This window comes from Diadema setosum, chromosome 20, assembly GCF_964275005.1.
Source record: "Diadema setosum chromosome 20, eeDiaSeto1, whole genome shotgun sequence".
Lineage (NCBI taxonomy): Eukaryota > Metazoa > Echinodermata > Echinoidea > Diadematoida > Diadematidae > Diadema > Diadema setosum.
Genome location: NC_092704.1, coordinates 669,699 through 684,269, shown reverse-complemented (window position 1 = coordinate 684,269; position 14,571 = coordinate 669,699). Strand labels below are relative to the sequence as shown.

The window sequence follows — 14,571 nt, the reverse complement described above, 5'->3', positions numbered from 1 at the left end:
AGACAGGTTGGACCAGTAGAGAAAATGAGTAGTGTGCAGCCCTGATGTATACTGGTGTCTAACACTTGCTGAAAGGCACATGGTCCCGGTGGTTTAGTCATATGCGTACGCGGGCGCACGGAGCAAGTTTCCTATAGAGACCTTCGCTATTGACTCCTCTTTAGCACTTATGCTGTGGCCCACTTCCCCGAGTCCGAAGAAGTCTGATTCACTGTAGTCAGTGGTTCACAGTTCGGCTCATGATTCGGCTGAGGGGGATGTCAGCTTTAGCAAATTTCTTTTGTGATGTCATAATAACAAGCACATACACTGTATGCAGGCACCCTGGCATTACTACAGACTGCGCGATGCGCAGAGAAGACAATGAAGGCAACGTTACTTAGCAACACCTACGCACTTTACTCTTGATGACAGCTCAACTTCGGTAATCTTTGTATCAATGCTAATGGTGATCGGCAGTATCATCAACAGCACCCTCTACACTACCGGGACTATGCACCTTTAAAGGGATGGTACAGTGTTGGTGGAGATGAGAATTGGGCTTTTAACTTTTTACGAGATACCAAGAAAAAACTTATGATATAGTACAGAGCATACCAGTTTAAGAGGAATTCAAAGTTTATTTGATGAAAATCGGGTTTGGAATGACTGAAACATCCAAAAACAAAGTAAAACAAAGTGATCGTAATTAAGTGTGGGTCCCACACTTTATTAGAATCGCTTTTTTTGGATATCTCGGCCATGTCAATGAAATTTCATTTCATTTCAGCGCCCTCTACACTACCGGGACTATGCACCTTTAATATGTTTGAATATTGGACTATCACAAAAATGAGCATTTGCAAAGCGAAGCTCATGCTGGCATCATGACACTGCATTAGCAGTTTGTAAATTAGAACCTGTCTTCTGAGGCCACTGGTATTCATTATAGATTCCTATATTTGTCATCAAAATTCCTAGTATAGTAAAACATTTCCATGTCATGCTTGAGCATAAACATTGAACCTTGACTTTGAATTGAAAATCATCAAAATTATCTGTTCACTTCCATTCTAGCAAGATTAGAAGACTTGGGCGTTGCAGCTTGTTGGTGGGGATTAGTAGGAAAAGATCCTCATCAAAATAATGATGTTCAGTATACCATAGCATAAATCATCGCACTTAGCCATTCGATAAGGGGAAAAATGAGCTGTACTTACTCATTTGAAATGTAGTATATCACTAAATTTTGTGTATCAGTTTTAGTAGAGGAAACAGAAGAACCCTCTTCCTGCATAGACTATCCCTACCAGCTACTGTCGCAGTGGATGGGGCAAATTAAGCTTTACAATTATTGTATATATGCATACTACCTGCCCATGGCATCATCTATTTCAAAATGCAAACTACAAATGCACAGCAGTATCAGTTTTGATGTGTTACTATACAAATTATAGGATATCAGCTTGGATGCTAACGTGTATATCATACAAATTATGCATACTAAAAAAGGTTGCATTTGGATAATACTTTAGGGTGGACATTTACAAGAACTCTTGTACTATCATAGCCTGCGTGAGTAGATCTTGTACTGTATACTGTAAAACATGATATATTCGCGGCATGAATTTTTCGCGAATTGGAGGCGACGGCCTTTTTTGCGGCATGGAATCTTCGCGAACTGCCACTGGCATTCAATGCATACAGTGTAGACAAGAACTTTCGCTTGCATTTTAATTTCGCAAATCTTGGCGCTCGCGAAATTCAGTATTTTAAGGAGAGGTGCTTTCAAACTAACTTTGCATCAGTAGAAATACACGTACATGTACATAGTGTGCTACATTGCCATGATTCATTGATTTAGGTGTGGTGATATGGCAGTTTTGAAATCAGCTCAAAAAATAAAACAGATTGATCGGTAAACACAGTCAGTCAGTGTTTTATGTTTTTCAAGCCCTTGTAAGTAACGTTGTGTGGACTTAATTGTACTTCTGTAGATCTCCAGACCAAAAATGCAATACTGCTCTGTAGCAATCACAGTGCAATTCTACCTCCTTAGTAGGAGAATGAAATTCCACTGAACACTACACTTGACCAATACTGCCATGTGGAAAGGTCTTGTGGATTCCATTTGAAATAATTTTGCTGTCATTTGAATTACAAAAATGTATACTTAAGCTCTTTTCTAACCATTATTGATCCAGTTTTTCTCAGAATTTCTTGGCTGCTTTAGTAGGTTAGGCCTGTTGAGCAAGCTGGGAAAGTGAGATTGTGATGTTCATTGATGTGAAAATGTAAACAAGTTGCTTTAATTATGAGTTAGATATGGATACTATGTAATTTAAAACACCTTGTTTGTTTGTTTGTTTGTTTGCTTGGTTTTTGGTAAGAATTCTCACTCTGTCTATTCCTAATCGCTCATCGTATTATCCCAAGGTCATAGAGGTGCTAAGCCAGCAACATCTGTTGTTACAAGAGCTATTTTACACAACTATTTCAGGAAAACAAGTTGTGTTTTCTTTTTAGCCACAGTTACTTATTTGTATGAATTATGCCTAGTCTTCTCCCAAAGCAAAGCCCAGGAACATGTTGCATAATTTTCATTTCTTTAATACAGGGTGCTACGTATATTTTTTACCACTTGTCCGGGCGAGGGGAAGCAGATTTCCCAAGTGTTGCAGAACACTTGCCTGAACATGAATGTTACTGAGAAAATGATACATAAAAAATCACCTGTGAGTCAAAGGCCAAAGTTATAAAACACAGAACTTTATTTAAATGAATAGCGTGCAGTGATTCGTGCGCTTAAACACACTGGAGTAGCAAACTTGATTCGATCAAGTCTTGATATTGCATTGCATTTGGGCGTCTTTATGTAAAGAGTTGGAAAGTTGCTGAAATGAAATTAAAGCATGTTGCATCATTAAGCAGTCATTTTCTGTGGGTTTTACAGTTGACTTTGTTGGTTCGAAGGGGAACAGTTAAAAAATGTGACTTCAAAATTGTTTGCAAAAAGCATTTTGCTCATTGTTCTACTTGCCTGGCTGTGATTTTCATTTGATTCAGGCAATTAAAGGTAAGCATGTACATGTATGTAGCACCCTGTATAATATCACAAACAATATTAAAGAGCTTGGGATGCGTAAAGTTTCAAAAAAATGACGGACAGGAAATGCAGTCAGTTTAAAATGCATACATATTGTAATTAAGAATTTTCTGAGGATTCAGAGGATTAAAAAGAAGTTTAGCTAAACAAATGAAAGAACTTGATATATATATCTCAGATATTGATGTGATTATAAATGTATGTAGCTCAGATGTTTTTGAATAAGGGAGAGTGAAATGCAATGATTGAATTCCTTTGCTTATTTCAAGTCCATGCAATACCCACTTTGATAACCAGGTACAGGTAGTCTAAAATCTGATTTTAATAAGATTTCTGTACCATTCTAGATGCTTGCAGTGATTATGATATTGGGAAAAGTTTAATGCATCAACTACAGTCTTAGGTCAGGGAGTCAAGAAAATAAAAGCAATAGAATGATTTTTTTTCAAGTTTATTGTTTTGATAGTGCTCTCTGGCATAACGGCATTTGCTATCTGCTGTAAAAAGTGGAAATTTGTGCGCATTTTGTGCAACCAGAAGCTAGCGTGAAAATAAAAGCACTTATATGTTTTTCCCTACTATGTCAATGTGTACCACTACTATAATATATTTTGATTTATGGTACCTGAAGAATTACACGAAAATACCCACTTTTACCGTATTTATCTTTTTGCAGAACTTTGTACAAATCTGTACTTTACACCTTCTATACAGTTTAAACTTATACGATATATGCAATCAACTCGGTGTAAGTTAATTCTGCATATATATGTCTTTTTAAAATGCAAATGAAAACTTCAGTTTTTGCACATTCCAGGTTTTCGTCAGAAGTTGCTTGGCAACAATGGTACAAATGTATTTGAGTGAAAAACTAAAAAACCACCTGCTGTAGTGTGATTTGAAACTCCATAGTTTATTTTGCAATATTTTCTCAATTTTTTTTTTCCTGGCAGTCAGAATACTGTAGGCCTATACGCTTTATATTATTTAGCAAGTTTTTATATTTGAAAATTTTGTGAACCAGGTGCTATTTGGGGAATTAACAAATTCTATGCAAAAATATCAATTCTGATCCCAACATGGATGTGACATGCTCGCATACATTTCTCTGTTCAGTACTGTACTCCATGATCGCTAACTTAACCACCCACAAAATTGTTCTGTTGGGAAGTCTGATTTGCAAAAATCTAGACTCGCTGAATATTAATATTCAATTCAATTCAATTCAATAGAACATTTATTTCCAGATCAGTTCATGTAGAAACAGTAACAATTCAGTAATGATAAACTGGAGGTGACAACTCATTAAGCACAGCTTGAAGTGAGTGCACCTTTAACATTTGAAAACGTAGTTGAATCTGATGGAAACATAGCTAAAAAGACATTAATAAACATTTACAAGACGAAGTTCAGATACACAAGAGACTATTTAAGCTAAGGATGCAGGAGGAAAACAGATAGGAAGAAGGAAAAAGAATTAAAAGAAAAGAAGAGAAATATGGCATAGGTCCTTTTACACTACAGTTATATGAGTTCAGGGAGGTATGATACCTCCCTGATGAGTTGAAAAACACTGGTTTTTTGTTGTTGTTTTTTGTATGGTTTTGTGCCTCTCCAGACATGTTTTGTACAATATGTAATTTTCTGAGATGGCCCCTGCAACCAGCTGTTTACAGTACCGTGTTGGTAGACAGAATGATGTTTATGTGTTGGAAGACAGATGTTTATGTTACCGTTGTGTGAGTAGACTCTTCCCCCCATGTGTGTCAGTGTGTGTGTATCACACACAGGATCAAGGAGGTGCAGTGCTAGGGTTGTGTGTTGTTGAATAGCGAGTGCTATCAGCTTGGCCTCCATTGGCGGTCGTGTGTGGTGCAGTGCAGTGTGTATATGGAGTGTTTATGTGTGTGTGTGTGTGTGTCTGCACGGATTTGCACTCCTTTGCATACACTCTCCTTCCCATAGGTATTGTGTGTATCAGACACCCAACAGACCATGGGAAGCTCTTACTTTACACAGTGTTGTGTGGTGGCTGCTGGCTGTATTGTGTACACGGAGTGTATGCAGTCAATACGTGTATACTGTATACTGTATGCATTCAGTGCGTGTGTAGTGTGCTGCGTTGTGCATTCGCTGTACACACATCTTTTGTACACCCTTCTGCTACAGTGTTGCTCTGTGAAAGTAGTGATATATTTCACAGATTACCCCAAATTGCAGCTAGTAGAGCCCTCACACTTCCTTGGAAAAGACTTTATACAGGTGAGTTGATACTAGAGTATTGTAATGTAAAGATTTTAAAAGTTTTAATTCCACAAATTGGCTTGCAGATGAAACAAGTTTGTAGACAAGATATCCATCAGGTGCCCTTGCCTTGGAACGTGGTGTAGATATGTTCTAGACTTCGCATGAAGACTCTAATTACCCTGGTTTGTTCTGTAGGCACAGTTTTAAAGGGATCGTATTGTTTTGGTTGAGACCTAATTTCAGGTTTCTAACATTTTTTTGGTGAGACAATGAGAAACCTCTTATGAAATATGAAAGAGTACGTATGTAATTCTATGAGGAATTTAACGTTTATTTGATGAAAATTGGTTTGGAAATGGCTGAGATATCAAAAAGAAAAAAAAAAGAGTGATTCTAACAAAGTGTGGGACCCACACTTTATTACAATTGCTTTGTTTTACTTTGTTTTTGGATGTTTCAGTCATTCCATACCCGATTTTCATCAAATAAACTTTGAATTCCTCTTAAAATGGGATGCTCTGTACTATATAATAAGTGTTTTCTTGGAATCTCACAAAAAGTAAAAAGCCCAATTCTCATCTCCACCATTACTGTACCATCCCTTTAACATACAGTGTACTACTAGAAATCTATTGCATTTGGATAGTTATTGGATGTTGTGATAAAACTCTGTCTTTTATCAGTAGTCCTATCTCCTTGTCGGTTAAAATCATACTTTCAAAAAGTTTTGTATCTTGCCTCAGTGGGGGAACAGAAAGGAACTGGCCTATTTTTCAAATTCATATTTATCAGTTGCAATGGCCTGTTTTTGTTATATATGTTTTGTTTGTTTGCTTTTGTGTATATTTTTTTTTAATATGTATTGTGCATGGGCACTTTACAGATTTCCCACAATGGTCAACCATGTGCAGTTTTTTTCAAGATGGTCGCCAGCTTTCAAAAAAGGGGGAAATTGCAAAATTATGATATAATGCAGTGACTAATTAATGTTTTCCACTGAAAAAAAAACAAACATTTTGGGAAAATGTTTACTCTTTTATATTTTTTTTTTTTCCATAAAGGAAAAATAAAAAGCTGGCTACTGGTACCTCAAAAAAGGCCAGGCAAGGATGCTAAAAAACATATTGTTTGACTTTTCTCTTTTCTCTATCATACAGTACATTCCTTTTCTAACCCTCTCTCTCTCTCTCTCCATAAATTTCCAGCAATTGGCCAGTGCCTATCATTCTACACTTGCAGATTTAGGGTTGGGCTGGTTCAAGGGGGGGGGGGGGGGGGGGTCAAGGGGAGGGGGTACTTACACTTTTTAGCATGACATACACATGTATGTGTATAGAAATACAGCTGTACATAGACTAGGGTCTATTCTAACCACTTGGACCCCCCCACTGTAATCATGGGCAGAATGTGTTCGTAAAACATGCTCAATATCAGCTTAATCTGATAATCCCTTCATTGTTATTGCCCCAGTTTTTTACCCTGGAAGTGGCGCCAGAAAAAAAAAAAATCTTTTGAAAGTTTAAGCTTTGTTTCTTTTGCTTGCTACTGTAGTTGATGATAAGAACTTGGAAGCTGATTGGAAGAAATCTGGAAGTGCCATCAGAAAATTACATTGAAGACCTTTTTATAAACTGGGCCCCCTTTGAAAATGTCCCATTGACTGTGATGGTTAGTATATTAAATTTGTACATAACAATATGTATACAAAGTATGTTTATTTATCGTGAAACAAATGCCAAGAATCAAATTATCATGACCTTCAAAATATTTGAAAAAATATTTGTGTCCGGCCATTGCTTACATGATTGTTCTATGATTTATGCAGCTTGCAGCAATCACACCACAGAAGACAAAGATGGATGTTGTAGAAGAAATGCCCGTTGAAGATGTCACTACAGTAGATGTCCCTACAGTAGTGGATGCCTCTACAGAGGAAGGAAACAAAGAGCTTGAGGCATCGGCTTCAACTCCTCCTCTTGAGGCTGCTACAGAAGAGGTCAGCGCTGTAGACGAGTCGAGAGATTACTGTGATGATGTGCTGGGCAAAATGTTATTTCCAACATCACGCCGCACCTCCATGCCGGAATCCAAAATACATGAGATCCTCGACGTGTACATCAAGGAGTACCCAGCCTACCTCACGGCTAAGCAGGAGAGGCAGACCATAGAGTTTCATGAGCAGGTTGGCCGGGCGGTGAATTCCAAAGGCAGCATCGTCACAGACCTCCTGAAGAATCTTGGAAGGGAATACCGGAAGCTGTGGACCAAGAGTGGAGGTATGCTACCAGTGGGAGGCTTCAGGCTACGAGGCTCTCCACACCTCTTCAAGAAGTATGAAGAATACCACAACATCTACAATAAGATCAGTGGAGGTATTATAGGCAAGACCCTTCCAAGAGGGACTCCCGTCCGGTTGTCGTCCACCCAGAATCCGACACCAGCAAGTACTCCAAGAATCAAAAAGCTGAAGCCATCAAAGAAGCCAAAGATCAATTCTTTTGAGGAGCAGTCTATAAACTTCCCTCCCATTGCACAGGTGCCTCCCATTGCTGTGTTATCTGACAGGTATTGTCAGGAGTACCTGGAGGTCTTGCGAGAGCAGAACCATGTCTTAACAGACATCGCCAAAGAACTGCGTCTCATGCGTATGGGATACTTCACTGAGCATGAGCTTTCTTTGGACGCTTGAGACAGTTGCTCTACAGGGCTAGGTGCTTGGACTGTGTTGTGAAAAGTGCTTTTAGTCTGTATGATCAGTTGTTCCTCTCTGTTCTATAATTGTGTTCTTTAAAGAAAGATTTTCATCGCAGATATCTACACGTAGTGTAAATTTTCTGTTTTTTAATCAGTTATTGGTAAATGTACATGTATATAGTTGAAAAGGGCAAACTAAGGTTTGAGAAACATGTTGGATCAGTGCTTTTCCACTTGTACCATACAGAGCTGAAGATTCAGGGGAAATGATTGGAGTCCCATGAAGATGGTATTGTCATTATGAAATAAACTAAAATGATGAATAGTTGGTGGTATTCCTGACAAGACCTGTGGCTCCATGAAACAATTCATGAATAAACCCTTTTAAGGACCACCATTCAGTTTTACATTTACTGTAAATAATGTACATTGTATTCAAATTGTTTGCTGATATTTGCCACAGAGATGTTACATGTACATGTGTAAATTACTGCAGTACATGTTCATGTAAGTTTGTACATGTGTCAAATGGCAACTCAGGTTAACTGATAACAAAATATCAAATCATTGCATTTACATGTTTACAATGTACAGTGTGCATGAGCTTTAGCAGATAATGGATGTTTGTTTCTTTTTTATACACAGAAGACCATAAATAATCAACATACACAATGTACTTTGTTTAGCAGCCCCCCTACTGTGAGATCTTAATATGAAAACATTTTTCTTTTAATCAAATGTGATATTAAACTAGATCATTTTTAACTCACTGCTCCCAGTGGTAAACAGTACCTTTGAATATCTCCCACATTCTTGTGCTTTTTATTTATTTTCTTCTGCCAAACTTTAATTTTTATATACTTGTATGCAGTGCATGTTAAAGAAAAAAGTCAAGGCTATAAATAGCACCAGAGATCATCTACAACTTTAGAGTCCTGGACCCAGTATGTCATGCTCATGATGCTATGTGCAAAATACATGTACTGTGTAGTATTGTGTGCATGTTTGCGCGATCAAATTCTCCAGTTTGCTAGGGGGTCCAGGCAGGAGAATCTCCAGTCTAAGAGATGTTTGGGATGGGAGTCTCTGTGCTAAGCACTGTTCTACCAACAATGTGTGTGCAGACCGTGTAGATTTTTCTCTTACCTGAAAATTGATGCACGTACACGTGAGATGCCTTGAGAGCAAATGCCACTGAATATTAGCAACATTTTAATATTATGTATAAACATGTAAGCAACATACAAACATTTGCAAAACTGTCAAATGATCATACCTATATGATGATTATGAATGATGTAAAGGATTTTGAAGGAAATACACTGCAGCTTAAAATAGATTGTCAAAGTGTCTTTTTAAAAGTTGACAACCTTTTCTTTACCACCATGTACATTGTAGTTGGTCATCTATGAAAGTGCAGTTACACTGTAACTTCTCCATAGTCATTGAATGTTCTCCAAACATGTGAAAGTCGAGTAAGTTCACAGTGTAGCATGCCTTTCATGACTCATTGGCCCAAATTCATGAAGGTGGTACAAATGAAACCATGGTTTAAACCATGGACAAAAACCATGGAGCGCCAAGTGTCGCACGGAATACGAAATTATTCATTTCGTCAACAAAATGACCATTTCGTTAACGAAATTATCATTTCATGGACAAAATGTTCATTTAGTTATAAAATGTTGTCATTTCGTTACAACATAATCATTTCACCGACGAAATGACTGATTTTGTAACGAAATATTCCATGCGACACTTGGCGCTCCATGGTTTTTGTCAATGGTTTAAACCATGGTTTCATTTAATTGTACCACCTTCGTGAATTCAGCCCTTTATGACCCATTGTGGCAGTATAGACCATCATTGTTTGATTATGCTGTGAGAGGAATACTGTTTTGCCACATTATACTGAATTCTTGCAGATAGGCACATCTGCTTGTTATCATTCGACTCTTATTTTTCATGTCAACATAGGGTGTTATTTCAATCCTTTCTATCCACATCATATCACAACTACAAGTGTGGTTCCCTAGAGCTATGCTCTGAAGAGTGCATACATTTGTAGTCATCTCCAGATGGAATGAGACGGTGTCATTGGAACTGATTTAGGACCTGATTGATTTTAATAGGCCTGGCAAGAGTCAAGCAGTTCCAAGGAAAGAATGCAGTACAAGTACACCTTACGTTCAAATTCAGCTCCTGATACTCTAGTTGATTCTTCCATTCGCACAAATACATGCTGTACTTGTACGCTGTGGGTGTCTCAAGTGTAACTATAGCACCAAAGTCAATTCTTATATTGGTAGGTCATGTTGTTCTCTGCTTGTCACAACATGTATCAAGTTACAAATTACATTGTACAGGCTTTGTAGGTAATTGCTATGTGATTCCTGTTGTTGAAAGTTTATGAAGCAGATAATGAATAAACAGCAAAATATCACACGTGGTTAGTTGGTCTTCATGTCTGTGATTTCATTGTGAGTGCTTATGAGTTTGTGTGTTTGTGTGTAAGGGAGTAGACTGTACATGAGAGACATCCAAAAGTAGACAATTCTGGACATTACAAAACTGATTGATAAATCATTAGTCCTACCCCATTACACTTCTCATCAGAGCTTGTGTGTTTTTGTGTTTTATTAAGCTTGCTTACAAGGAGATACATATACGTGTACAATGTACCACTTTTAACGAGAGGAGTTTGGCAGTCCCGGTTTTCTGAAAATGTTATAATTCTTATGGTAAAGCATTCAACTTGTGACAAGTTCAATGAAAAGGAGATCCTGGTCGCCACAAGTTCCGTTTAAATGGTTAAAATAAAAGAAAAGATTTACCTTTTTTACTCTGGTAAAAAAGGTGATGCAGTACACTCCCTTTATAACGAACACGGTTGTAACGAAATTCCAGTGACAATGAAATAAATATTCCGGTCGCAACATTATCTTCTCTGTTTCTTTTTATTGTTTACTGGTTCGACTCTAACGAAATTTCAAGATAATAAAAGAAAACTGCCAGTCCCGATGACTTTGTTATAATAGGAGCCCACTGTCCAAACATGTACATGTAAACTGTGGAATCCATCCTGTCAAGCTCACATTATGACAAATATCATCAGGGCTGCCAACTCTCACGCATTGAGCATGACACTCGCGCAATTCAACCAATTTTGGCTGTCTCACTCTGATAAACAAAATCTCACGCTAAACCCCCAAAATGGAATGTACATGACTACGAAAATAAATATATCTCTAAATTCTCCGATATTCCAAATATCGATATGCCCAAGCCCAAAATTTCGAGATTTTCCCGCGCGGGTGTAAAGCTTAACCAATAATAATCGTTTTCGGTTCGCGCACAAAGATTACGATTGGTTTCTACCTATACCACATAAGCGTAGCTTGTACTTTTGGCAAATTACAGTACATGTATGGCTATGACGTGTGCTTTACATCGCTTTACATACACTGACTGTGTACGTAGTACGTACTTACGTACGGCCGCACAGCAGGTCGCCAGGCGCTAGCCAGGAGGTCGCTCCGCTCCCTCGCAGTGTATACTCTCACTCAAGGTTGGCAGCCCTGTATCATTCTCATTGTTCAGTTTGCATTATTCTGCTAGAGAGGACAGCATACCACTTACACACTATGGGCCCAAATTCTCAAAGGTGGAATAACTTTATTACACCGCTTATTCCACCGATTTATTACGCCTCTTATTCAAATCAGGCCCTCGTGACGTAAAATGATGCGATTTATTCCCCGGAATCTATTCTCAAAGGTGGAATAACTTATTCCCCAAAATAACTATTTCGCGGAATAGTTATTCCAGCTTTGAGAATTCGGACCTGTGTGTGTATGAAGCATAAACATTGTTACATAAACATTGTTAACATAAACATAACTGTGTACACAGGCCACATCCCATATGCCTGGTAATTCAAGACCCCATCAGAGTAGAACGAATGCCAAACAATGCCCAATGAATTAGAAAATTTAAGGATATGATCAAGTTCCTTTCTAACACTAGAATAGTTTGTAACATGTTTGACGTTCTTTGCTTTGCATTCATTAGCTGTGTATTTGTAACGATCTGCAGAGATGCGCTGGAGATTTCGATGATTTTGGACATGTTCATAATGAAAAATAAAAAAATTAGGCTCCAGTGTATCGTTGGGAATTGTGACCGTGCATCACAAAACCAACAAAAAGTTGCACGCACTAATTTTGTGTAAGGACTAAAAATAGGTGAAATGGGTCAGCATAGGCAATCTTGAATTGTTCATATTTTTTGAAAGAGCAAGTCTTCTACATTATACTAAAGTTTGGGATCATAAAATGAAAGGGAAATTGTATTCTTTGCAGTTTTTCTCAAACACTTCTTTTTTGGTAGAATAGTGTGATTAGGTGTGTCTACAATTGTAGAGTCTCCTTTTCATTTCTTAAAAACCCTGTACACTTTCTTCACTTTCAACTCAAATAACTTTGAGAGAGGATACTGCTACTGCTTTGAAAGTTTGTAATCATGGGCAGAATGTGTTAATGAAGCATGCTCAATGTCAGCTTAATCTGATAATCCCTCTATTGTTGTTGCTCAGGTGGTTACATCCTGTTCTTTTGTCCCATTCATCCCACAGTAAGCATGGCTTGGTAAAGATTAGGTGCTTAAATAGACCCTGTACTTCAGAGTCTCTTTTTTTCAGTTCATACTTTTCCAGAGTGTGTGCTTTCTTTACTATACAATGTATTTACATAGGTTAGGAGAGTGCATTTGAATTGAGTTATACACCATTTTAAAGCAGTCTGCTCTTTCAGAATCTGCACTTACTGCAAAAATCCATGTCTGGTGACTTTTTGTTGGTTTTGTGATGCCGGGTCACATCATTCTTATGAATAGTAAATACAGAAAATTTCAAACATTTTACAAACTATTCTGGTATGAGAAATGGACTTGAACATATCCTCAAATGTTCTAAATCATTGGGCAGCTATTCTAGTGTTAAGAACAAATGGGAAGGTATCTTCAAATTTTTGAATTTGTGGAGCATTGGCTCTAGTGTGACGGGGCCTTACAGTTCACATGCAAAACACATAGGTTACATGTACATACCTCTGGGCATCACTATACCCACTGCATGTGGAAACTGCCAAGGACTAAACTTATAAAATCTTAAATCTTAGATCTGTGTTTACTTGCGACATCAACTTGTGATTTTTCTGTACCCCATTCTGCTTGTACTGGTGCTTACTGCTGATTGAATATAGAATGTACACAATTTGGAATTGTTCATTTTGTGAATGGGGTGCAAAGATGGTATGAGAACACAAGAGTATACAGAGTATAGAAGTGGGCCTTTTCTATGGGTTTTGTGTCTTTACCTGTCAATGTAATGGAATCATCATAATACAAACTTTGCTATACTTTGAAAGAGAGTGGACAATTTTTTTTTTTTTTTCTGAAGGGCACTATGTGGTCAGAAAGTTTTCCCCTGTTATCACAACTTTAAACTGCAGGGAATATAACAGAAAATAATGCATGCACTTAGAGCCTTCTTGGATTATTGCTGTTTGGCGATTCTTGTGACTTTGATTTGCAGAAGGGCAATTCCACGGTATGTAGGACACAGATGCCGAAAATTCAAAATGATATTTGTTTCAAACACCATACATTTTCAGACAATACTTGAGTTGAAGTTTTAAGAATCATGATGTTTTTCAATAAAAGTGGCTATTTTGATTTTCAAAATGGCTGCCAAAATATGCCTAAAACTCAATGGTAAGAAAGAGTGTATTGTCACATAATTTACCCTCTGTATATCCACTTTACTAGTACTCTAAACAACAATCTTTTATATGTATGCAGTTACCAGACAAGTCTTTTACCACATGATAGAAAGAAAAAGCTGGTTGCTTTAAAGAATTTTATAAAAACTTTTAATTAGTTTGACAATGATGGATGTAACGTCAGTTACCAAAAACAAGGAATTTTTAACTTTATTCATCAAAGAAAGTGAGCTGTATGATGTAACTTAGGATTTCTAATGTATGCTCATATGCCTTCCTTTCAATACCAGAAAATAAGGATACTTGGCATACTGGAGAGTCAAATGAACACATCAAAATGTGTAACGTCAGTTACCGAAACGTCATATACCAGTATGTAACGTCAGTTACCATGTCAGTAATTATAACTTAGGCAAATGTTTTTACTTTAGGCCATTTCAATACATCTGGGAACTTTGATAGGGAATGATGTCATCACCATGGTACACTGTATGTCCATGGATACATTTTTTTTTTGTTCATTTTATCTTATTTATTTATCTTTTTTTTGTGGGGGTTGAGCTTTTGATTTTCTGTTCAACACAAGTTTAAGGTTAAATCATCTGGAAGTTTAGGTTTACCACATGCAATATATAATGCACTCAAATTACTATACAGTACATTCACGGTCCTACGGGATGATAAAGCTACCAAATTTGTAGGCCTAATCAATGATGTGATTGCATGGTAACCACCTTTTTCTATTAAATAGCTTGTGTACAGCTG

The 14,571-nt window shown here is 37.4% G+C and overlaps 1 protein-coding gene across 1 annotated transcript; it reads left to right on the top strand.

The window, feature by feature from the left end:
• The first annotated feature begins 5,236 nt into the window (after positions 1 to 5,236).
• Positions 5,237 to 9,615, top strand: LOC140243789 (uncharacterized). The gene is made up of 2 exons (XM_072323458.1): positions 5,237 to 5,347; positions 7,158 to 9,615. Exon 2 carries the CDS (start codon positions 7,188 to 7,190, stop codon positions 8,019 to 8,021), a length of 834 nt encoding a protein of 277 aa, XP_072179559.1. The 5' UTR covers positions 5,237 to 5,347; positions 7,158 to 7,187; the 3' UTR covers positions 8,022 to 9,615.
• The last annotated feature ends 4,956 nt before the right edge of the window (positions 9,616 to 14,571 follow it).